At 36.1% G+C, this 27,050-nt stretch overlaps 1 protein-coding gene across 2 annotated transcripts in view; it reads right to left on the minus strand.

The window, feature by feature from the left end:
- The window catches only part of Epha3 (EPH receptor A3), a 294,989-nt gene that overhangs the window by 26,880 nt on the left and 241,059 nt on the right, over positions 1-27,050 (minus strand). For both annotated transcript variants that reach the window (XM_075951454.1, XM_075951387.1), the window contains exons 8-13: positions 26,342-26,444; positions 25,188-25,255; positions 20,961-21,086; positions 18,375-18,560; positions 7,335-7,396; positions 6,510-6,719 (exon numbers count right to left, since the gene is read on the minus strand). In XM_075951454.1, the coding sequence (XP_075807569.1) occupies positions 6,510-6,719; positions 7,335-7,396; positions 18,375-18,560; positions 20,961-21,086; positions 25,188-25,255; positions 26,342-26,444 (755 nt within the window). The remainder of the gene's footprint in view (positions 1-6,509; positions 6,720-7,334; positions 7,397-18,374; positions 18,561-20,960; positions 21,087-25,187; positions 25,256-26,341; positions 26,445-27,050) is intronic.

Below are 27,050 nucleotides of genomic sequence, written 5' to 3' on the forward strand. Positions count from 1 at the left end.
GTGATCAACGTTTAATGAATAGAACCTCATGAAAGTGAATAGCTTCTTCATGGCAAAGCACACGGTTATTCAGACACGTGGGTAGACTATAGAATGGGAAGGGATTTTTTATCAACTACACATCCAACATAGGATTATTTTGGATACATATATATATATATATATATATATATATATATATATATATATATAAACAAAATACACAATAAATTTAAAAAACTAGATATTGAGAAGGCAAATAACTTAATTAAATATGAAGTGTGGGTATAAATAGAGAATTCATAAAACAGGAAACTCCATAGCTGAGAAACACTTAATAGAAATGTTCAGCATCCATAGCCTCAGGCAAATTCAAGACTTCATTTGTCCAAGATCAACATAACAAGTGACATTTCATGTTTGTGTATATGTGGATTAAGAGGAAGACTTATCCATTGCTTAATGAGTGCAAACTCATAAGGCCACTATGGAAATCAGTGTTGTATTCCGCAGTAAGACAGGAATTGATCTTACTCAAGATCCTGCAATACCACACTCAGGCACATACCCTAAGGATGCTTTATCCTACTACATGGACACTTGTTCAACCATGTTCATTGCTGCCATTCTCAAAATAGCCAGACCCTGGAAACAACCCAGGTGTCCTTCAACAGAAAAATGGATAAAGAATGGTATATTTACACCAGGGAGTGTTACTCAGCTGTTAAAAAAATGACATCATGAAATTTTCATGCAAATGGATGGAATTAGAAAAAAATTATTCTGACTGGGGTAAGACAAATCCAGAAAAATAAATATGGTATGTATTTGCTTACATGTGGATCTTAGCTGTAAAATGAATATTTGCCAAGGTACAGTCTATAAAACCATAATGGGTAGGTATAGAGGACAAGAGGTAATGGATCTCATTAGGAAAAGGAAAAAATATAGAGATACATAGTGCATTTTAGGCATGGTGGGCCTATAGAGTAACACTTGGCCCCTCTGCAAGAAAAGGGGTGAAAGATAGATAACCAATGAGCTATTGCATTCATGTAACTTCTCCTGCTTCAGCTTGAGTTTTCCCCTGATTTGGGTTACAGTGAGTGCACATTCATGAGTTCAGATCTTGGCTCTGCTTACTTCAAGATTCTTAGTCTCCAGGATTGTGTGTGCAACACAGTAATCACAAATTTCCTGCACAAATCTGTGAATCAGTGAATCATACATTTCATAGAAAAATAATCTCTCTAGAACCATGGATAATATATTTAAACACATTTCCATAAAGCTTCCTTAATCAATGTCCCACTTCAAAACTACTGCCTTGATTTTCCCTCACATAAATACAGAGAGCTTTGCTTTTCCCAGGCTGAAATGATCATGGTAGCCATCTGTCTAAAGTTAATGCTGAAAATCTACAAGGAGACTTATCAATTTTTATTACAACATTGATTACTAAATTCAACAAATCATTTAGACTTTGTTTGAGTAAAAAGATTGATTTTGTGAAGCTTCATACAGGACTTGACATGCCCAATATAAGAGAATGGGAAATAATTTGGCATTTGTTTTATTTACTTAGATATAAAGTTTATTGTTAGCATACATAAAATATTGATTAGCTATTTTGTTCTTACATTTTTCAATTATGTGTAAATTAAATATCTATATAATATGTTTTGCATCTGTAACTTTTGATGCCAATGTTTTTTATTTGAGAATCCTTCAAGAATGAAGATTAGTTTTTATTATTTAAATGGAGGTACTTTGAACAATACAAGACCATTTTTATTCATTTTAAATATAAAGTTATATAATACAAAGCTATCCCCACTCAGTCAAGTCAGTATAGACACAGATTAAAGGTAGAATCAAGTCAGTAGAGTCACAGATCTAGAATCTACAGACTATAAAGTTCTCCTTTATGAACAAAGGTGGGATACTTTTAACCATGCTTGAAATTTGATTGCTTATGCTCAGTATGCAACATCAGAATGCAGTAAAGAGAAAATGGTGCACCACTGGAGACAGACTCAAAAGCCGAAAGGTTTTCTTAAGTTTCCTAAAAAAAAAAAAATCCATGCAATTATCATATGCCTGAAATGACTGAGATTATGGAAAAGAATAGGTTGCCTGAGTGCATGGCATTAAGGTAAGTCTACTTTTTATCTCTAGTGGGGACCATGCATGTACCAGCAGATCCACAGGTGGTATATTGGAATTGTGGGTTCTATTGCGACATAATAGTAAGAATGTTAATTGACATAGAAGCATGCTGACATGCATATACATGAAGATGTTAAACTGAAAAAATCATATAAAAAGAAATGTTGACAATGTATTCAGTGACACAAACTTCTCACCAATAGCAACATGGTTCTTTTATTTCTTTAGTGTTTTCATATGTGTGCATGTCTGTGTGAATATGTGTACATGTATGTATTTATGTATATGTATACATGTGGGTATGCATTTATAAGTGTGCATATATATATGTGTGTGTGTGTGTTTTCTGAAAGAGAGGGGGAGGGAGAGGGAGAGAGAGAGGGAGAAAGAGAGAGAAGGAGAGGGGGAGAGAGAGAGAAAGCAGAAACCACAGTACATATACCATGGATTGCCCATGTGTATGGAGAACAGAGTAAAACTTCTATAATTAGATTCTTGCCTTCCGACATGGTTCATTTAAAATAGTCATATGGTAGAACAGACCCAAACAAAGAAGATGGGACCTGTCATAATTATACTTTGATAGTAACATGATGAAAAATGAAAAGAAGGAATTCTTAGTTGCTCAAATATAGACGGTTTTTGGGATTTATATTTGTAGGGCTGTTTGCTCCAATTACACCACCCAGATAAAATCCAGGGGCTTTCATGTTATTTCTGAAGGGAGAGTGCGGCTGCAGTTTTGCTTCACAAACAACTGTTTAAAACAAAGCATATTGCATATAGCTATATCATAATTTAGATTTATATCATTGAATGTCTGCTGAAATATTTATTTAGTTGTTAAGGTACTTTTTCTGCTAAAAGCACCTGTAGCAATTGTCTTCAAAGTGTCATTCAGGCATCTGTAGGGATCCCGAGAGCATTTTAAGAAGTCTGTGCGCTTAAAACTATTTTCATAACAACACTAAAACTTTATAGCCTTTTCACTTGCAACAACCCATGAATTTGAAGTGGGATTTTACAGAGGGTACAGACTGCATAACAATATTGTAAAATGTGCAGTGTCAGCATCTGAAATTTTTGCATAATTCAGGAGTGAGAAATGAAGAGAAATAACTGGATGTGGGTACTGAAAATAGTTGACTTTTGCTTAAATCCTAAATTAGAATCACATACACATACACATGCAAATGACTCTTCATTAGACCCCTTCTTTTCATCACAGTGTTGGAAACATAAGAAGAGATCAGTATATACCTAAGAAAAGAGTATGTTTAGAGACCAAGATTATTCTCAACTCAATTTGAAATGTTTTACATTTTATTTTTTATGATTTTTTTATTACTTAAATTATGTTCATGTGAGCCCAGGTATTTACATAACTACTGGAATTTGCACTCAGGTCCTGATGAATGTGCACGTGTGCTCCTATGGATTACCTATGTTCCGGTCTCTAAGAATTTTTTTTTATTGATTTTTATTGAGCTCTACATTTTCTCTGTTTCCTTCCCTACCTCTCCCCTCTTATGATTAATTGACAGAATTTCTGTACTACTCTTTTATTTTCGTCTTCATATCCCAGAGATTTTTGAAAACAATGGAAGGAGCAGATACCCTCCACCAACAACATAAAATCAAATATGGTTTGTGATTTCTTTGTTTGATTTCCTCTCCCTAAAGGCGACAGTGTTCAGAAAGGCAGTGGCAAAGAATCAATGCATTGAAATACTGAATACCAATTCCTGAATTATAAACTATAGACACAATGCAAAATATATTAAGTGTTTCTTAAGCATGTATGATGTTTAAAGTGCGTTCATCAGACTTAGACAAAATTTATGCCTCACACAATTTAATATTTCTAAAAAAGTCAATAATCACTAAATATTAAAACAACTAGGTAATATGGCATTAAAACTGAATAAAATTGGTTTTGTTTAGAAAATAAATAAATAAAATTTATTTTATTTTTTTTTCAGTTTTACATTTGATCTTTATTTTTTTTTTCAAGACATTTTTTTAATTGAAAAAAATTTCCGCCTCCTCCCAGCCTCCCATTTCCCTTCCCCTCCCTCCACTCCTCTCTCGCTCCCTCTCCAGTCCGAAGAGCAGTCAGGGTTCCCTGCCCTGTGGAAAGTCCAAGGTCCTCACCCCTCCATCCAGGCCATAGAACCTTCATCTGGTGATGGATGGAGATAGAGACAGAGACCCACATTGGAGCACGGGAATGAGCTCCCAAGGTCCAAATGAGGAACAGAAGGAAGGAGAACATGAGCAAGGAAATCAGGACCGAGAGGGGTGCACCCACCCACTGAGACAGTGGGGCTGATCTGTTGGGAGCTCACCAAGGCCAGCTGGACTGGGACTGAAAAAGCATGGGGTAAAACCGGACTCTCTGAACATGGCGAACAATGATGGCTGATGAGAAGCCAAGGACAGTGGCACGGGGTTTTGATCCTACTTCAATTTCTGGCTTTGTGGGAGCCTAGCCAGTTTGGATGCTCACCTTCCTAAACTTTATTTTATATATTATATATTTTATGTGGCATTAGTCTTATTTGTGATAATAAATTTTACCTCATTCAAGTATATTTTCCCATTTTTTTCTTTAAATAATTTTATCAATGCTATTTGACACATCCAGTTTTAAATTTCAGAAAGAGGAGCGCTCTAATATTTTTCCTTAACAGACCTCCTGCAGTCAGCATATATTCTCCACACAACTGCTTAGAATGGCAACTCAGCTGTTTTGGTGTGTTTACATAAAAAATAGCAGCTCAATGACTTTATAATCATACTCATCTTAAGAGTAAATCATAAAATTACTGTACTAAACAAAGCTTGTTATTGGAGATTAAGTCAACGACTTCCAAATTCCTGTAGACATGCAGATGCTTTTCAGAAGGAAGCTGGGAACCCCATGGGTATTTGGGAGAGTGCCAGGGGAACACAAGGATGAACACGGGAGCGCTTTGAGCAACTATGTGTGGGAAGGGAATGCATCCACTTGGCTGCTATGGTTGACGAGAATCTTCTGACACTGAAATTTCAACACGAAGCCTCTTGCATTTTTACTCAGAATTAACACATGAGAATATTGATATAGCAATTTCTTCCTTTTTTACTAAAGAAAAATAAATGGTCCTCAAGTGTCTTTACTCCTAATGAAGTCACAAGCCGTATAATGAAATTCTGAGCAGAAACACAGTTGAGTCTCCAGAAAGCAGATGGTCATATTTATAAATCCCTGTCAGTTTCCCACTAGGTCAGTCATTCCTTTGAGTATTCTAGAATCAGGAATCAAGTTGGAACCAAGGAAACTCACATTTAATAATCATGTGCCACAGAGAAATTAGAGCCTCACACAAGCACTAGGTTATACTATAAGTAATCAAATATAAGTCTCTTATCAGAAATGCTTTATTAAAACTGGAAGATCTTTTAAAATATAACAGCTGGTACAGAAACAAAACAAGCAACAAAACTCCTTCTGTACTGCTAAATGTTTATAGAGTCAGATGCTTACAAAAGAGGTCTTTAGAGGACTGAGCAATAGTGGGGAGAAGAAAGTCATTTCTTAGGATGATAAGTAAATATTTTCCTTTGCTACATATGTTTCCTCCTGGGAAAAGAGTGTAGTTGGAAATATGATATATGATGCTGTTTTTATAGAACCTGTACTAGCTGATGTTTGTGGCGAGTAGAGAAACGTCAAGAGACTGTTCTTATTGTGTAACTACCCTTGCTTCTAGCTCCATCTCGTCTTCAGAACTGGATAGCTGAAGTCACTGTTATAAGTGCATTCTACTAGCCACAAGTTTAACTCTTTTCTTATCTAAAATGATATATATTTATGTACAAGGGATATATTCAGTAATAAAACTGAACCTGCTACACAGAGACATATATTTAGAACATACATGGCAAGGATAAAGACACCCTCATAATTGGATAAAGAATAGTCTTTATTTTTAAAGTCTTTATTGAGAATATTAATTGTCAATGCTTTAAAAATAACCTAGTGCTGCAAGAACCCAGAGAATTTATCAATCATGCCTGTTAAAGGTTGTGCAGTCAGAAAGAGTAGTCAAATGTCAGTAATTTAGGCATGTGGAGACCTTGCTGTGTTGAGCAGAGGCTTCTTAGATTAGGTAAGTTATTTAAAATTATAGTAGTTATTTGGCTGTTAAATGTAAACTATTAGGTTTCACAGAATAAATAATCTTTTAATTATTGAGAAATGACTTCATCTATAAAAAACATAACCGACACATGACTTTATGTTATTTTTTCTACTTGTTTATACGCCCAGATATTTAAATAAGGAAAACAAAGACGGTGGAATCCCCATTACTCACTCTAGTCGTATAAGCAGCTTCTGGGTCATCTTCGAGTACCCGAGAGAGTCCAAAGTCAGAAACTTTACACACTAAGTTGCTGTTGATCAAGATGTTCCGAGCAGCAAGGTCCCGGTGGACATAGCCCATATCTGAAAGGTACTTCATACCTGATGCTATCCCACGCAGCATTCCCACCAACTGGATGACTGTGAACTGGGCATCATGTTTCTGAAATGCATTTACAATACAGGATAAAATTCGTTCCATTGCTTTAGAAATTTATGTGGCAAGATCTTTCATTGTTGACTCTACACATTTTAAATAAAAGCACATAATACTACCATGATTTGCAGACAAATGAATGCATGGCTAACTCAAAATTGTTAGTGGTTGCAATACCCAGTATAATATCATACAATCTGAATTCTGTTCAAAATAGTATTGACTTGATCCTACTCCTTTAGCTAACTAAATAAATTATTACGAAAGATAAAGTCATAGAGTCATGGACAGAGGACCCTTTATTTATATTTATATTTAAATTGTAGCAAAGAGTTTTAAAGGTGTTATTTGGGACAATACAAAAACCTTACACATTTAAAAGAAGTCTAAAATGCAAACCATACATGTAAGAAATTACAAGTTAAAGATGAAATTTTACAATTTTTTCTTTGCTAATTAATCCTAGACTATTTCACTCTTTGTTGAAATTTACACACCAAAATTCTTAGCACAGTATTAGAAGGTGTTTAATATTTTCTATAACTTACTTGTCAATATGTGTATTTATATGCACTATATCATAGAAACACATAAACTTTATACATATGATATTTTACTCACACGTAAGAAACTGTCCAAGGAGCCATTCTCCATGTATTCTGTAACGATCATCACTGGCTTACCTAAACATAAAATAAATGATAAATATATATTCTTCAGTATGCTTAGTTGGCCTCAACCATAGAACCAAGTATATAATACACTTTGTAACATCTAATTCACACAGGTGACTTCTGTGTTATCTAAACATTACAAAGTTGCAATTAAAAATATTTCAAAATAAAATAAAAAAATACAGAAAGCCAGGTTCTAGAACAAATGCCTGTAACCTACTTTATCTAAATTATTTATTATAGTGTTCAAGAGCCATAAAATATCCAAGTACATCCCTTTTTTTCTTTTGCTTCTGAGGTATTTTTACGAAACAAACATTTGTCTTCAACCTCATTGTCTTGGTTTCATTCCTGTTACTACGATAAAAATATTTGCCAAAAGCCAACGTGGGAGAAAGGTTTTATGCTTGCTCACAGTTTTACATCACAGTTTTTTATGCAGAAGTCAAGACAGCAGACATTGCAGGGGTGAGTTATTTTCACAGATAACTGCCAGATACTGAATGTATGCATACCAGGTGCTTTCTCTCTTTACAAAGAGGGCAGGACCCAAACATGAGGAACCAGGCCACTCACTTTAGGCTGGGTCATACCACATCTAGAAGACAATCTCCCCTAGGTCAGCCCATCCAGATAATTCCTCAGTGAGGCCTTCTCCACAAGTGATTCTGGACACTGGCAGATTGACATTTCAAACTAATCACCATGCTGCAGACGCTCAGGATTTGGTATTTAGTGTTCTTGTCTGTATACTATGGAGCAGTAATTTGTTCATCAGACTCACATGAATCTCCCTATTTTTACTCTTCCCCACAAATTTTTAATGTTAGTATGCCTATAGTTACACTTTCATATAAGAAAATATTTCTCATAACGTAATATGACCAAGTTGAGAGGATCTGAGTTAGGTCAGAAGTAAAAAATATTGAAAGTCCATGAACATAAAACAGGCTTTGACCAATGTTTATCTAATTGCATGATGCAATCACGAGTTTCCCTTCTAAGCATCTTCTCTGATGTGCGGATATGTTGATTAATTATTAACTAGTTAATTTTTAATTCTACTTTCTCCGATATGTTTTTCTTTATTTTTATTAATTTTGATTATTCTAATAGCATTAGGCCAGTTTTATTTTTTTCTTCCTCATGGTTTTAGTTATCTTATTTTTTAATTTTAAAACAGGCTCTCATATAGTTTAGTCTTGAACTCACTGTGGAGCATAGACTGGCAATGAACTTTGGAAATCTCCTCCTTCAATCTGCTGAGTGGTCCTCACATACACATCTGCCACACTCAGGTGGTCCAGTGCTAGACCCTTGGCTTCTTGAATGCTGGGAAGCAGTCTATCAAAAAAGCTACACTCTTAGCTAGGTGGCCATTTTGATACTACAAACTATCTTCATTCCTGTACACTTTCTTTTTATTGGTGAATATCAACACTGAACCATGAATCAGTTCCCTGTATGTTACTGTTATAGTTCTTATAGTTTTAATATAGCTTAATTTTACTTAATCAAATATTCAAGTATTTAAATGATATAAAAATTTTCATGTATATTATTTCAAATGTTATACTGGCTTATTTTCATTAAAGTGTTGATTTATTTACAGTCTTCAGGTGTCACATAAATGTACCTCCTTGACCTAGTGAAATCTAAAGAACACTTTACTCAAAACCTTTATTATGTATTGTTGCTTTTATCAAATCCTAGCTACAATTTAGTTTGACAATTTTCAAGAAGAAATGCAAGATTTACTTGTGCCTTAGAAACTGTGATGTCTCTTAAGACATTTTTTTCAGTCCTGTCCTGTAGTAAAATAAATGAATGATTGAGAAGTGAATGAAAAGAAAGCCTGCTTATTCAGAGTCTGATTATTATCCGAGTCTGTGCTCATTCATTATGCAATTTGGAGGAGAATGATATGCTACCAAAGTTGAGTATATGCTTCAATAGGAATCAACGACACTGCTTCGTTTGGCTGGTCCCTGCATTTGGATACCACTCAGCTCTCTGCTTATCACTGATTTCCTCTGGCTCTTGGCCTTATGGCCATTTCATTTCTCATTAGCATGTCTTGTAAAATGTTTGGCAAGGGAAATAAAAGTAGCTAAAAAGTCAGACCAGTCAATTAAGCCATGGCCCCATGACCATTCAGAAATCAGATCAGGCTGCCTTTAGCTCTTCTAATTTAGGTATTTGTAAACACTTCAGTTAAGATAGGCAAGCCTGAAAATGTGCTTTGCATTAAGTTCAAAGATCCAGCAACCCAAATGTACAGACAAAGAGCAAAAAAAAAATCACTTGGAAAGCAATATCTTAAGAGTTTCCTTTGTGATCTCGATAAATATGGTCAGAAACAAGGACTGTGGAGTAGTGGTGAGAATTTGCTGTAGCATGCAGTAAATGCAGTGGGAAACAGTCTACAAACACCAGCTCATCTGCACATTATGCAGTGTGCTGGCATTAAAGTTTGCACAACTCATCCTGTGTGCTTTGATTAGCACACAACACAATCTGTTTCCTAAAACTGGAACTGGTCTCATTTATTGTCACGAGAGACCCCAAAACATACCTGGGGATATGCACTAAGCTCAGTGGAAATTAGGTTCTATGAGTGGCTGAAGAATCTCCATCAAAAACTGCCCAGGCAGATTTCAATGTGAGATTTCATTTTTGCTTCAAAATTTATTCAATATAAAAAAAAATGGTGGGGGATTGGAGAAGGTTTTCTCTCACAGCTGTACAGTTACAGAATCAAGTCAGTCTGGTATAGTGAGTTCATTGCCTCAGTTATCCACAGTAGTTCAGAAATACTAGAAATCCCTTAATCACTGCCCAGTGAGAGTATCTGAGAATTCCAGATTCAGCCCTGGATATGAAGGACTGAAAGTCTCCTCATAACAATCTCCACAAAGACAAGACTTCGGTGCTGAAATATAGTTAGTTGTAGTCATGTTGTCTTTACAAATCTAGTCTAATTTTTCAGGTTAAAAGAGTTACATTCAAATTTAATAATATTCATCAGAACTAAAACATTAAAGGAAATGCTAGCGACCCAGATACAGTACCACTAAGACTCCAATCTGTCTTACATATGCTGTCGGCTTGTGTCGAGACTTGCTATGCATCCTGGCTGGCCTGACACACACGGCACCCTTACATGAGCTTCCTGTGTAGTTCATTTCCAATGACGAATGCGTGGGTCCTTAAGCACACTTTTATAAAAGGGTGTGAAATAAAATAAAAATCATTGTCACTAATAGATAGTACTCTTTTGGTAATATTAAGTAATCAGAGAATTAAAAAAAAAAGAAGAGAAGGAAATTGGAATAAATCCCCAAAAAATATACTTCACAATATTTCTGAGACAGAAAATTTGTATGTGAAAACATAGGTTTTGCTCTGTAGGTAATAAGTTGATACAAATATTGTAACAAATTAAATATTTTTATTTTCTTATTAGACCATTATGAAAATATGAGGGGCTATTTCTTGATTCAGTTTTTTACTAGGATCATTCTTCTGTGGTAATAAACAGTAATGTCTACCGATGTATGTGTTGAGGAAAGCAGAGGCCAACTCCATTTAAAGCAAGATCCAACTCTACTGCCCAGCATCAGACCAGTGACACGTGCAGAGGTCAAGTCTGTGAATGGGGATTACTTAACTATGCTCCAGGAATTCCTTAACAACCACACTTGCCATCTTAACTCTGCATCTTTACATTCAGCTGAAGTCAGAGTATACATGTTTTCTTTGAAAAATGCTCTGTGTAGTAAGTGTTATTTATTCATATGTGTGCATGTATGTGTATGTGCACATAGAGGCCAAACATCAGTTTCAGGTTTGTTCTCCTATTACTTTCTACCTAAGGTTCTTGGAGACAGAATGTTTTAGTGGCCGTGAAGCTCACTGATTCTTGGATGTTATTAGTTTATTAATTCATTGAGAGCTTTTTTTTTTTTTGAGCTCTACATTTTTCTCTGCTCCCCTCTCTGCCTCTTCCCTCCCTTTCAGTCTTCTCCCAGGGGTCCCATACTCCAAATGTACTCAGAAGATCTTGTCTTTTTTGCTTCCCATGTAGATTAGATCCATGTATGTCTCCCTTAGGGTCCTCATGGTTGTCTAAGTTCTCTGGGATTGTGATTTGTAGGTTGGTTTTCTTTGTTTTATGTCTAAAACCCCCTTATTAGTGAGTACATATGATAATTCCCTTTCTGTATGTACTCACTCAATATGATGTTTTCTAGCTATGTCCATTTGCTCACAAATTTCAAGATGTTGTTATTGAGAGTTTTAAGAAATATATTCTTTTGTCATATTAAACCCTTCCAGAACTCTCACTATCCTAACGTTGTGTCTTCCTTTAAAAAAAAATAAACTCATCAAGTGTAGTTTATATTTCCTATATGCTGTTGGATATAGATATGTGGCCCTCCATTGGAACATGGTTGACCTATAATTATCTGTGCCTTCTAAAAGGATGGCGCCCCCTTGATGGAGTAGGGTCATCTGTCTATGTGTTACTTTCATTGGTTAATAAAGAAACTGCCTTGGCTTTTTGATAGGGCAGGATTTAGATAGGCAGAGTAGACAGAACAGAATGCTGGGATGAAGGGAAGTGAGGCAGATGCCATAGCTCTCCTTTCCGCAGGTTAGAATCTTCCCGGTAAGCCACCACTTCGTGGGGCTACACAGAAGATTAGCAATGGGTTAATCAAGATGTGATAATTAGCCAATAAGAGGCTGGAACTAATGGGCCAGGCAGTGTTTAAATGAATACAATTTGTGTGTGTTGGTATTTCGGGTGTAAAGCTTGCAGTGTGGGGAGCTGGGTGGGATGAAAAGCAGGCCTGCCCCCTTCTCAACAGTTCCTTAGATGTAGGTGAAACTTGGTGCTGTCTCCCATCTTTCTGAGGGGACTTTTGCTTGACTTGGCCCTGCACAAGTCATGCACAGGTTGTCATGGCAACAGGGACTTCATACATTCAGGTGCCCTGTAGTGTCCTGAAAACATGGTCAGCAACCAACCTCTCTAACTTTTACAGGCTTTCTGCTACTTCTTCCATAGAGATCTATCAGGATGGGTGTGGCCCAAGAGCACTCCACATAAACTCTATAAACTGACCACATCTGAGTTTCTATGCTCATCATTATCTATCTTAAAATGAATTAAATATTATGATAATGCCAGGAAACCATGCTAGTTATATAAAAGACAAAATATGTACAACCAATTCGTTTGTAGTTGCAATGTATTTATCCATGAGAAATTAGTAGACAGTAAGAAAGAACCAAAATCTTTTAAACATACATAACATCATTGCTTTCTTATTTTTTATATCACATTGATAAAAACCTTCCCAATTATATTACATGGCATGCTGATATATGTGTTCTGACTCAGTTGTCAATTTGCAATTGTGATTGCGTGAAACAACTTGCATCATCAGCATTGCCAAAATGTGTTATTCTAACAAACCATTCTTGATATTGGTAAAATAAATATCGTATAAATACTGGCTACTGACAAAGTCATATGAAATATAGTACTATAACAAGCATAGATAAAACTTTTAGAGAGAAGCAAGTGAAATAATGAAGATTTGATATTGTCACATAGCATCACCTTCTAGTAATGTTTTCCCATCTTATGTGAAGATAATAAAAATTTCTAAGCCTTTTGGGCAATATGGGCATTCAAAGGGACATATAAAGAAATCCTATAATGCACTGTTCACAGAATTCTTCATCATACAAGATTACATATGAGATATACAGTAAATCTTATTTTTGCTATAATTTTATTTTAATTTCTAGAAAATAATTTCAATGTGAAAATATACTAGTCACATCTAGTATGACTCCTTCTCTATCCCAGTAGGTAAAGTTTTGCCAGTGGTAATTATTGTTGGAGCCTGAACATCATTTAACTAATGGTGTGATGGCAGAAATATCAAACATTTGCTGAAACAAAGTTCCATCCTTTTGAACTTCAAGCAAAATTGATAACACATGTTAGTGCCTAACTCTGAGCAGAGTGTGCCCCAGCTTTCTGCTACTTTGAAGATCACAGGCTCTATCACCTTCTCCTGTTCAAGGCCATCGGGCTCGGCAAGTACGATGCCATTAACATTGTTTATGGCTCAACTCAAATAAATGAAAAAGTAATGACTATATAATGAGCTTTCAAAAAAAATGATCCGAAAATAGCATGTTACATAGGTTGAGTGGTTCCAAGCACACAATTCATAGCAATAATAAAAATGAATGGCTTTTAAGCACAAAGAAAAAAAGAAGAAGCAAAAACAAGGAATTATTTTCCAGAATTTTCTTTTGTTGATTCATTAACTGGAGCTTAGTCAGAGGTGGTAAATCTAACCTTGTATAAACTCCTCTGATATGTGAAGTGTCTGAAAACGCTACAGTACTGTTGTTCTTCATTTCACAGAGGAATCACCTGTAACACTCTGATGTACAGAGGACTCACACTGAGCAAGCTTGACTTGGAATTCAATTTTAGATCCACTGGCTCCTACTTAAAATGTGATGATTTTTTTTTTTTTTTTTTTTTTTGCTTCGTAAATGCCATTTTGTTCAGCTTCAGTCTGCTGCAGTGTGCTAAGGCGTCTCTGTACTTTGTGGACAGAATAGCTTTAGAAGTCAAAGAGTTTTAGGAAACAAAATGGCCAGTAGAAAATCTAACTTTGAGAGGCAGATTAGCTCTATTTTGTAGTAAATGAAACATATTAAGTTGATACCAAAAAAGTTTATATTTCCCTCCGCCGTTGCAGAGTGATAGACTTGTAGCCCTTAAATATACCACTGAGGAGCTCACGATCGAATTCTAACCCGACTACTCTATTATGTTTACAGTGCATACGGCGGCTGCATTTATAGAGTGGGCTTGGCAGCTGCTCATGTTCTCATTTGAGCAGAGAGATACGGCGTATTTAGAACTTTCACTCCAAGGAGGTAGTTGTAATCCACACCAGAGCATTCCAGAATCAGACTTGAGGAAGAAGCTCAACATACGCTACCTGCATTTTTAACATCTCTTTGAATTGAAATATGTTTACTTTTTCCTATGTTTTTGTCTTGGAGACCATTTTAGATGTTTTCAATGTAGTTGTTGTTTTTTGGGGTTATTTTAATTCAAAGTATGTTTCTATTTTTAGATGTAAAGGAAATTTCCCTCAATATTCACTGTTTTGTGGAACTCTTAATGCAGTAAACATGTTCTTATGTCTCAGCAGAACAGGTTACTTTTATTACCTCATCTCACTGGACTCAAAGGAAACAATGCCTGTTGCTGAAAGAATGGAACCTGGCCACTAGCGTCACTTGAGCAGGAGCATTCTTTTTCACGGTGACTTTAACTCACTCTCTCTTGAATGGAGGTGCTGAAAAAATTGTGAGGATTCTGCTCAGCCTAAAAGTAAACATTTTCTTCATCACTCTGTGATTGAAGAAATCAGTTACATAATTGAACTTCTGTGAAAATTAAAATCGATTAAAGAATCACATTGGAAACCTATTAACAGAAAATATGCTGCTCTCTCCTCATTCACTTCCGTTACTTTCCTTCTCTTCTCTCCATTTCTTTGTTTATTGATTTGTGACTTTTACATTACTTTTTATTTTTTGATATTATAATTACATTATTTCCATTTTCACTTTTCTCCCTTTATTCCTTCCTGTATTCCCCTTCTTGTTCTCTTTCAAATTTGTGGCTTTTTTTTTCATTGATTGTTTTTACATGTGTCTATATATATGCATATATATACATGTTTGCCACTTTTTTCAATCCATACATTTTTGATTCCCGACACACGGGAAAACTAAGTACCTGTTTCAGTCCAAGACTAAATTTAGTCACATCCCTATCATCTCTGAGATGTTTTATCTGGTTAGGGTTGTCTTGTTTAATTTTTCATTTATTTATTTAGTTAATTAGTTAGTTTTTGAGTGTGGCAGATAGAACTGTGCACACGCATGCCTGGTCCAGTGGAGGATATCTGCTATTCTCTATTTTTCTGTGTCTCATTCCCTTGAGACAGGGTTTCTCGAGAAACCTGGTGCCTCCACTTAATGCCCAGCAAACACAGTGATCCTCCTGTTGTCTTCATGTTCTGCACTAGAGTCAGAGGAACATGTGGTCATGCTTGTTGGCATGGATTCTGATTATTCCATGGGAGGTTTTATGTGTGCATAGCAAATGCTCTTAACCACTGAGTCATCTACCCAGTCCCTTGTTTTAGGGCTCAGCAGTAACAAATGAATGCAAAAGTTTTAGGAAGTTGAAATGGTGCTTTTCTCTGGAGGATGTTTAGAAATATTTTCATCAATAAAGAAATAGAAGAGAAGGTGTTATATAAGAATATAACATGAGTCCCGGGCTGGTGAGCTAGCTCAGCAGGTAAAATGCATTTGCCTCCAGTTTGGATGACTTGAGTTAGGTCTGAAGGACTCACATGGTGAACGATGAGAATTAGATTCTTTGGTTGTCTCTGACCTCTCAAATGTTCTAGGTATGACACACATGTGTCCTAACACACACACACTCACTCACTCACACATAGAGAAAATCCATACTAAAAGAAGATAATGAAAACAGGTTTCTCCCCCTTATTTGGGGATAGAGTTAAGATGGAAAACTGTATTTCTCAATTCTGTAGTGACTTCTAGAAAAGAACCTTATCATATATGGTCCTTCACGAAAATGTAAAAGAGAAGTGATCAGTTCTAATGCAGCAGGTGATTGTGACAAGGTAAGCGTACAGCAATACGAAGTCAAAACCAGCTCTTCACGAAAAAACAAGGAACGAGAACAGCGGAAACTGAGGAGAAGAGCTGTGTAAGTCCACGTGGATTGACTTTCCCGGTTGGGCTCCAGACCAACAGAGCAACTGCTTCATCAAGATGTTACCATGAACATTAAATGCTTAAACAACACTGAAAATCCAATGATATGTGACCTTGTACATCTAAAACACTGTGTTCTTTTCCTGAAGGAATAAATAAAACCACTCATTTTCATAATCCTCACTTCTATTATTAATGTTTTAATTAATTGTTAGGACAAAATATTTTCATCGTGACTATTTCAGTATTACTGGTAATATGGACAGATAACTAAGACCACAGGGACAAGAAATAAGCATCTACAAGATTTAAGATGGTTATGTTGTGCATACTTAAATTATTACAAATTATAAAATTGCTTTTTTGTTTGTTTGTTTTTTTAGAGACATGGTTTCTCTGTAGCTTTGGAGTTTGTCCTGGAACTAGCTCTTGTAGATCAGGCTGGCCTCGAACTCACAAAGATTTGCCTGCCTCTGCCTCCCAAGTGCTGGGATTAAAAGTATGTGCCACCACCTCCTGGCTCCTTGTTAAATTCTTAACTTTATTTATTTCATATGGAAACTCACAGGAAAATCAAAGTATTCATTAATTATGCCACATGCTGTGCAAAAGGAAATACATTTATAGTTCCACTAAATTGGTGGAAGGTATCAGTGCCACTTGGAAAGAACAACAAGTAATGTTACAGAAAAATAACAATGTGCTCAATGTAACAAGGAATGTCTGTTGGTAACCACAGAGTATGGAAATGTGGTGCCAGCGAATTAGCCCCCGAAGGATGCCAAATTTTCTGCCTTATGTTGTCATTCACTGTATGGAGTCTGTTGCCAATTTCACTTATTCTTTGCCCTGTGCTTCAAAATCTTGAGAAAAAAAAATTCCCTGTGTGTTCTCAAGAGGTTTTCCTTGGGACTGGAGCCAATAATCACAGATCAGCCTCACAGGATCCCTTTGGCCTGGCTGAAGAAATCATCATGGAAATAAATCCAGAGTTCTGTGATGGCTCAGAGCCAGGGGTTTCCCAGCACAGCCAGGGATGCACCTGGAAGCCTAGGTCAGAACTACCTGAAATCCACCGAGAAACAGAGAAGGTCTGGGTCTCCTCTGAGTTCCAACCTTATGTCTTAGAAGCATCCCCGAGATTCCTATAATTTTCCTACAGGCAGGCAGAGAACAAGGGGGCAAAGATCTGAGAGCTTAAACCAGGCTGGTGAGTAATATAAGAAAAGACAGCTAGTTGGGAGTTCCTTCAAAATCCAGCCATTGTTTATCCTGCTACTCTGAGAACAAGACTGTCCTCTGCAATTCTTTTCTTTCTTTCTTTTTTTCTTTTTGGTTTTTTTTTTTGGTTTTTCGACAAAGTGTTTCTCTGTAGCTTTGGTGCCTGTCCCGGAACTAGCTCTTGTAGACTAGGCTGGCCTCGAACTCCCAGAGATCCGTCTGCCTCTGCCTCCCGAGTGCTGGGATTAAAGGCAATTCTTTTCAAGACGATCTTTCAAGACTATTACCAAAAAAAGCATGGGATAAAACTGAACTCTCTGATCATGACGAACAATGAGGGCTGATGAGACACCAAGGACAATGGCACACGGTTTTGATCCTACTTCATGTTCTGGCTTTGTGGGAGCCTAGCCAGTCTGGATGTTCACCTTCCTAGATATGGATGGAGGGGGGAGGACCTAGGACTTACCACAGGGCAGGGAACCCTGACTGCTCTTTGGACTGGAGAGGGAGGGGGAGAGGAGTGGGGGGAAGGGGAGAGGGGTGGGAGGAGGGGGAGAAGAGTGGGAGGAGGGGGAGAAGAGTGGGAGGAGGGGGAGGGAAAGGGGAGGCTGGGAGGAGGTGGAAATTTGTTTTTTTTTTCTTTATTCTTCTTTTATCAATAAAAAAAAGAAAAAAAAAAACAAAAAAAAAGAGACTAAGGTCAAAAGTCAACGGTTTCTTTGATATAGAACAGCACTGCCAATCAATCTATTGCCACAAAAAAATGTATGTTCATCCTTGTCAGAATTTCAGTTACAACCAAGCTGCTTGTGATATGAAAATTCTTCAAAGATTGTATTTAGTTTGTGCAATATCGGCTCAGCATAAACAAATCAGACATTGTGATTTTACTTACTTTTAGTGACAACTCCTTCCAGCCGGATGATGTTGGGATGGTCAAACTGTCCCATGATGCTCGCTTCTCCCAGGAAGTCTCTCCTCTGCTTCTCTGTGTAGCCTACTTTCAGGGTCTTGATGGCCACTGAGATCTCTTTTTTTGAAGGAAGTTTTAAGCGACCACTGCAAACTTCTCCAAATTCACCTATTACAATATGAAAGATCAATAAAATATAATAAGAAATTACAGATTCATGGTGCTGAGAGGGTGGCTTAGTTAGTTAAGTGCTTGCTCGCAAACATGAGGTTCTGGGTTCAGAATTTTAGCACCCAGGGTAAAGTCAGGTATAGTGGTGCAAAGCTGCAACCTCATGCTGGGTGGAGGTAGAGACAAGAGCAGGTCTTGGGCACAGTTAGGTCTCCAGATTAATGAGAGATTATATCTCAGCCATTTAAATAGAGATCAATAGAGGAAAATATCCAAAGTTAACATCCTCCTTCAATTGGTACAGGCATATGTGACGACACCTATACACATAGGTATACACTACACATGCACACAAACACACACACGCAAACACACACATGTATGCACACAAATGCACACATGCACACAGAGACACCAAATCATCAAATCAGAGCAACTATTTCCATGAAAGTATATATGTTTTCACTTCCATGTTTGCAAGCTAAAACTTGCTTGGAAGTTAGTAATATAAAATTGGAAGATAGTAATATAAAATTGCCTAGGGATTCCCAGGATATTCATGGACTGGCTGAGGATCTCGACATGGTTTAAATCACAACATCATGAAACTACAAGAGGAAAATTGAGAGAAACATCTATCAGACATTGCATTCCTTATTCTAATAGCTAACATTATTTCAGGGTTATCAACAGGCAAACACAGATATAAGGGTTTAACATTGGATTAATTTCAGATGTCTGAAACTCTTCCATTTTTACTGTGAGGGCCAAATTGGCTGTGTACTTAGGCTCACTGAAAATGAGAGGGTAAGCATCTGCTACCAATTCATTTTATTGGAGTATTGGTTTGTTGTACTATTGACACACTTGCTATAAAGTTCTCTAGGCTTCTGGGAGGAGAACAATAATATAACAATATCAAATGAAGCATAGCAAGTTTTATCTAAAATCTCACTGAAGAAATGTTTGCTTAGACTGTATGTTCTCCATCAAGCTGTCTTAAAGTGCAAGTGTTCTAAGAATTGTGAACATGAAATATTGCCGAATTTTAAACTTTCCAATGTAGTTGATATAAAACATCCTTCAACTCTTAGGAGCCTACCAGCTTACTGATAAGATTTACCTATCACTCTTCCAATAGGTACATCAAGCGCCCTCTGAGCAGACATCTATTACATTTAGTTCTCTGCCTCCATGGCAGTCATGATTGCTAGAAAATATTGCTTCACAAGAATGTCTCTTCCCATTATTTTACAGATTATTAGATCTATATTGAACCATATTTAAAAGATAATCTTGTTGTAACCAGAAAGAGATCATTTTGACATGTTTTTGAGTTAAGTCTATGATAATTTTCTATGCTTGTGGTCTTATGTTGCTATAAGTTTCTTGAGTATGGTGCCCTTTGTACTCATTAGAAAGAAGGTAGAAAGAATCTCATATTTATTTATTTACTTACTTACTTACTTTTTTTGCCAAATAAGTGTTTTTTACCTAGAAAATGGCAGAATATCCTACAGACTGGCAGGCTACATCACAGCAAATTGTTTGCCAACTCTTTAGGAAGTTTTAACCTTGCCTTACTTCACTTTATTTTAAGAAAAAGCTTTCCAGTGTTTCCAAAGCAATGACTTAAGCTGTATGTTGACAAAGCCATTTACGGAAGCTTGGAAGAACTAGCCCTTGTTTCTGAGCCGTAGTCAAAACCTACAGTGTTTCTTGGGATGGGAGGAATGAAGGAACAATATTTGAATATCCAACTGACTATCTGAACTCAAGTTAGAATATGTAACTGCAGATATGGGGGCTATACGAGTTGCACCATAACTTGGAATGTAAAACAAGAGTAAGAGGTTCTTTGCTTGCATGGGGTCATCTGCCCACTTCCGGAGGACTTTGGGACTATTCGTGTAAAAACCTATGAGATGGATGTTAAAATCACGTACTTCACATTATTTAAAACATTCCTTCAAAACAGGCACATCGCATTTATGACAAATGCGCCAGTCTGTTATTTTTGATTGTTGCTTATTTGAATTTGAAAGAGGGTTTTAAAACGAAAATCAAGCTTTACAATTACTAGTCTTGTTTAGCAGGAGACTCACTTTTTTTCTGCTGTCCCCATTTAGGCAAGTAGATTTGTGACACACGATCAGCCATTAGCCACTGCCACTGCTGTCCCTGGAATTCAATAAATAACAGGCAGCCGTGGTCTGAGAGTCTGTAAGTCTGGCACCTTTGAAATCACTGCAATCCACTAAATGGTGCCTTTTTTATTACCCGTCTTTGATCGTGAAATCAGAAAATGCCTGTCTCCGTAGCAATGCATATAAGCCTCGATAAGTGAGCTCATGATTAGCAAGCTATTGTTAGGAGAGCTATGGACATGTCAATTACCTGCCCCGACAACTTTGTCAATAGATATGTTGGTGGCATCCAACTCCTTGGCAAACTCATGCACTGCTTGTGTAGGGTCCTCATAGGTATGCGGATCAACATAAGTCCTGAGACCTGGAAGTTTTACTATAGAAAACAAAAAGCATGATTTTACAAAGTGAAATTCATAATATTATTTGCTGAAACCACCTTTATCCCTTAGTCTACTAAATATTACTCTATAATATTAAAAAATCTGAAAAAAATTGTACTAAGTGTGGAAAAATGTTGTCTACTATATAATATAAAGAGGAAACAAGTTAAGGTATTTTCTCTGCTAAAACACTGGAAGGGGGCATGGAAATGCAGATCTCAGGATGGAGATGACAAGATCATGAGTAGGCAAGGTAATAACCATCACAAGCTGTCATGCCTCTGTGCTACTAAACATTTTTGATTTAGAGTCCTTAGACTAGCCAATATCTATTATCTGAGAGTGAATCAAAAGACATGGATATGCTCTGGAGGCAGAAGAAAGGCTTAAGTATGGAGTAATTAAAGTATTTCTAAACTCAAAACCTCTCTGACACTACTGTGTTTTTTGTTTGTTTTAGTTTTGGGTTTTTCTAGACAGGGTTTCTCTGTAGCTTTGGAACCTGTCCTTGAACTAGCTCTGGTGACCAGGCTGATCTCGAACTCACAGAGATCCACCTGCCTCTGCTTCCCCAGTGCCTTGATTAAAGGCACATGCTACCACACCCCAGCTACTACTATTGTTTTATTTACTCACAAATGAGTTCACTTATCTCAACTGAAAATTTGAGTTTAAGCTGTATATTTTATGTGCATACCAGCATACTATCAGTCGACTAAAATCCCATGTGCCTTTCCACATAATTAAAAATCAACATAAACATTGTTCATAAGCTTATAGTTATGCTGAAAAGTTTTTTTCAAGCGTAAATCATACATGTAACTTCATGCTATATTTATTATTGAATATTCTGAATGTGAATATTTCATGGATTTTCTGTAAAAAATCATAGAATCCTCAAATAAATCTTTTTGATATCATTTTGTATTATGTGATTTGGGAAAAATGATCACATTTGAAAAAAAATCACATTGAGGAATCTTCAAACAACCTTCCTCCAAAAGAAAAATTTTCAAACAAGAACATATGATCAAACCATGAATACACTCCAATATTAAGGAATGAAAATTTATAGTCACATTACATAAATTGATATTATAGATGATTTAAATTTTGATAATATGAATCATATTCTTTTAATATGAACTATGGATGCTTAAAAGATACAACTTTTTCTTTAATAACCCTTACATGTAGAAGGACACCTTTTTTATTTAAAAAAATAAAATAAAATCAGACACTGTAATTTTCAAAAATTGCTTTATAATTGAAGTATGTCTTTCCCAGACATATAGCTAAGGATTGCATAGACCCAACAGGCATTTGAGTTGGCTTTATAGGGTATTTAGTAGTGCCAGTAATTGTGCTGAAAGTAAGCCTTCATCAAAGTGGAACAATAGTCAGTGAACCTAGCATTCCATAGTGTATTTCTTCTTTAAGGCTGATTTCTTTCATGGAACAATTACTCTATTACTATAAAAATTAATGGTATCAAAAAAATTGACACGAAGATTTATTATTCTTCATATTAAACTAACATAGCTCCTCAAATCAATACTAAGATACCATGCCTAAGGAAAACTATTACATGTTGAATTACTATAATATTTCAGGGAGTAAATATGGGTTATAATATTTTAGCATTTGTTAGACTTTGGTTACATCTAAATACTCACTTCAAATTACTGACTCTGATATATTTTGATCTGCTTCTACATTTGAATAGTATAAGAATCTAGTTTTCCTCTTTAAGAAAAAAAATAACATTTTGAACATAATACAGAGTTGAATATTTTTATTAAATAGTTAGAAATGTTTGACCTTGCTAAATTTGAAGAATGAAACTCATTTTAGGAAGAGTTGCTGGCATTAGAATTTATAAAAATGTGAAATAATTAGTAAAATGCAATAACTGAAAATTATATATATATATATATACTCTGCTGGTTTAAAAAGTTTTCAACTGAGTTTTTAAAGTCATGCCTAGAAAAAATCATGCTTCATTAAATAATATATAGCTTGGATAGTCATTCTTGCCTCAAAATCAATCACATTCACTTCTATTAGTTAGCATAAAGTAAATTGATTTTCTGTCCACATGACACTGGTGAAAAATTATAAACATAAGCACACGCCCATGCGTAAAAGGCTTTCTTCACTAGGGACTTTGTTGAATTTTAACTGCTCACTCTTGATGTTCTGGGAACCAGGAGGTTTGGGCTGCAATGCAAATAATCCCTTTACACCAATAATTAAGGGCACCACACAGAGTAACCGGGCTCTGCCATGAAAACCAGATAATAAACACATGCACACGTGTTAAGCTGCACTACTTTACAGCTCATTCTGTGCAAACACAATAATTTACATTTCCATTTTACCAGCATGAATTGCCCTAAGGACAGAAGGAAAAAAAAGAAAAAAAGTCAACAAAAAATGAACAAAAAATGTCCAGGCACTGAGGGCAAGGGGACAGGATCTTAAAAGGCAAAACACATTTCTTTTCTTTTGAAGCAACATTATAGGATTTGTAACAAGGCTTGAGGGAATAGTTCATAGCTAGAGCTTTTTAAAGCAGTACCAAATAAATGGTCTGAAATAAACCAGCTGTAGTATTGAGAGGCAGAAAGTCTATGACATGCATGTAAGTTGCTTTATGATTTTAAAGCTGAGATAATATGCATTTCTTTGTTAAAATTTGTCTATTTTAAAGATATAGTGCATTGACAAATTGTTTTAAGAAACACAGCCATAAAAAAGCAAGAGTATAATACTAGAGCCTACTTAAAATTCATGACAGATATTTATCATAGTCCATATTCTTAACGATCTTTGTATTGATAGCTAAGTCAGCCTTTTCTGGTATAGAAAGTATTCACAATAATCATCCACCTCTAACTAAGCAAGATTCGGGTCAAAAGATTCTAATGGCCCAGCCAGTCAGACTTCAAAGAAACAGTAGTTCACGCTTCTATAATTTGACGATTCACTAAGTATATTTGGTAAACTAACTCACCTGTGTTAGAGTAACCTGTATAAATGTGGCATTGAAATAAGTTGGTGTTTTTTATCATAGAATGATTATTTTATTGCAACTCTACAATGAAGTGAATAAAACTCCTGTATCTACAAAGTCTTACACTGTTTCCATACATAAACTTCATAAACATCCTTTTCTCTTCCTTCTAATCTATTGTTCGCTTTCTACGTGTGAACTACGAAATAATTTGTTACATTAGTTATAGCTGAAATGATAATTTTTAGGTGTTGTAATAGATGTTTGTAAACAGCATCCTATCCATCTGAAGACATTTTTGAAAGGCCACAGCAAATGCTAAAGTAATTCTTGCTTGCAAGGCTTCATTATTAGTTCTATGAAGATATTTCAGAGCAAGGGAGGATCAGCTTGGATTTTCTTCTAACTTCCGTGGGATCTTGTCGTTCCTCTGAAGGACAATGATTAGTGTTTGCTCCCTGAATGAAACTCGTGTGGAAAAGCAGACATCAGAGGGAATAAATAAAAATACATCTTTTTTTTAGATGCATTTTCTTACCTAAAAGTGTACTTCTATTACTAGAGGTTAAATTGGTTGGTGCAGAAACTGGGAAGAAAATTCTTGTCTTTCCTACTAATTGGATGACACATACTTCAAAATAAACAGTTTATTCTAAAAGCTCTTTCCTGGTTGGTGTAACAAAAGGAGTAAGGCATTTCACATAAATGGTTGTTTATATTGACATGGCCGGTAAGAGAGGGAAAAATGCTCCTATTTAGGTTTCAGCAGAGAATTGGGAAGAAGAAGTTTAAGATATGCTTTCATTTGAGGCATGCAGAGCTGTCTACAGTTCTCGGGACTCATGACAGACATTATTTGAAAATAAACCACAGGTTCCCCTTCACTTTAAATACGCTGAAATGTAGTCATGGGAAAATTGCTTAATGTAGAGCTATGGATTTCCTCCTTTTTCTAAAGTAAATTCAATTTGCTCATTTTTCCCTCATAAGACTACTTTTAGAATTCTTTTATCCAGGCAGGCATAAATCAACAACTACTGCTAAAGCTGAAAGGTTAAAACAGAGTTTGGAAACTCACAGTGCCCATTCCCAAAGTGAAGACGCTTCTCATCTGAACTGTGTTTTGACTTGTGATAGCCACAGAACCTAGAGGCAAAACAAAGCAAGCAAATACATAAATGAACTATCCATGTTCAGACTATGTAAAGACCCCAAATAAAGCTTTTCTCTGAAACTATAATTTAATGAAAGCTTAACTGATGTTATATTTCTAAGTTCTCCCCAGAAAGCCTCCCTTTCTGGGGACCCTGGAAGGCCTCCTAATGAGGAGATATGTAGAGTTGCCTCCCCACTGAGCAGACACCTCCAGTTCAGTTTTTATAATAGCATTAGAATGTGTTTATAGTATTTTTAACAACTACTGTTGGAATGAATAAAGGGTAAAGTCTCCGTTGGTAATGATTAGTGCTGTGCCCTGTTACCAGTGTTTGGGGTGAGAAGGTGTCAAGGAAATCTGGGGTTACTTGAAGAATGAGGGGATAATTGGAAAAAGAAGGTGGAAACTAGGAGCTGGGTTCTAAGAGAAGTGCTTTGTGTTTGAGGGTGAGGATAAGAACGAGTGGAGATCGGGAAGTTTTTTGCGGGAATATGTCTCTGACTAATGTCCAACATTACACCCATTAAGTCTCATCAACGTGACTCCTAAAACCTGAACTGGACAAGGACAATACCAATAGATGTGATCAGTCAGACAGTAGAAAGGCCAGGTGGCCTCAGCCTCACACACACAGGACTGAGAGCTGGAGAAATAGTCTTTTCAAGGGAAGAACACGTCAATTGGTTATCTAATACCAAACTGTTAGTCCTGAAAGCATACATACAAGAAGCATTATATAAACAGGTTGTATTTGGGAATATATGTATAAACCTGTATGCATTCAATAACAATGAAAAGAAGAGACAATGACTTTGACAGAGAAGGGGAGATACATGTGAGTCTTTGGAGGGAGAACAGGAAAGAAAATATTATAAGCATGTAATCTCAAAAATTAAAACAATAATGGAGAAATAAACATGAAAGAAGGATGGATGAAAATAAAATAAAAGAACTAGAACAGAAACATTCTAATCTTTTCAATGACTTCTTTGAGTACACAGTCTTCAGATTCTAAAGCAACTCAGGGCAATGAGAAGGTCATAGTTAAGGTCAATAGTTTAGCCAAGTAAACTCACCTTCCAATCAATATATAGATGACAACGGTGAGGACAATGATGACCACGGCTGCTGAAATGGCAATCATCACCACATGACTGTTCTCACCAGAGATGGAGAAAGCTGGGAGGTTGAAAAAAAGCAATATAAGAACAAACATTATCACCATGACTGACTACATGACAGTGGCTATAAAATCATCTTGCATACTGCTTTTACCTGAGAAGTAGTTTTTATGTAAGAAAAGGAAACTATCAGAATTATTACTGAGGAAATTCACCGAGTTTCAAAGGAAAAAGACACACGCCTCATAACTTTTTACCTAATTTCTCATTAATGTATTATGGTTGAATAATAAATTACTTTGTTTTCACATCATCAACATTACTTGCATGTCTACATATGAAATATGAATACAGTGGTCTTTTTATGTCTGTCCATATTGATATGAAACTCCCTGGATAAATCAGAAGTAACTGGCTGAACATAGTGAACCGGTAGTTACCCGTAAGAAACCAGATGAGCTTGGGAAGAATCTTCCTTTGAACCTGATATATTTATTTAGTGACAAAGGCAAGTTTCGTTCGCAGCAGTATGACTAAGGCTGGAAGGTAGGGTATGAAGGGAAATTACCAGAGCAAAGGACAAATGCTTCATGTTCTCATGCACACAAGGAGTCTAATAAAAGTTATACTCATGCATTCAGAAGATCTGCAGATTCCAGAAGCT

The sequence above is a fragment of the Microtus pennsylvanicus genome, chromosome 1 (assembly GCF_037038515.1).
Source record: "Microtus pennsylvanicus isolate mMicPen1 chromosome 1, mMicPen1.hap1, whole genome shotgun sequence".
NCBI lineage: Eukaryota > Metazoa > Chordata > Mammalia > Rodentia > Cricetidae > Microtus > Microtus pennsylvanicus.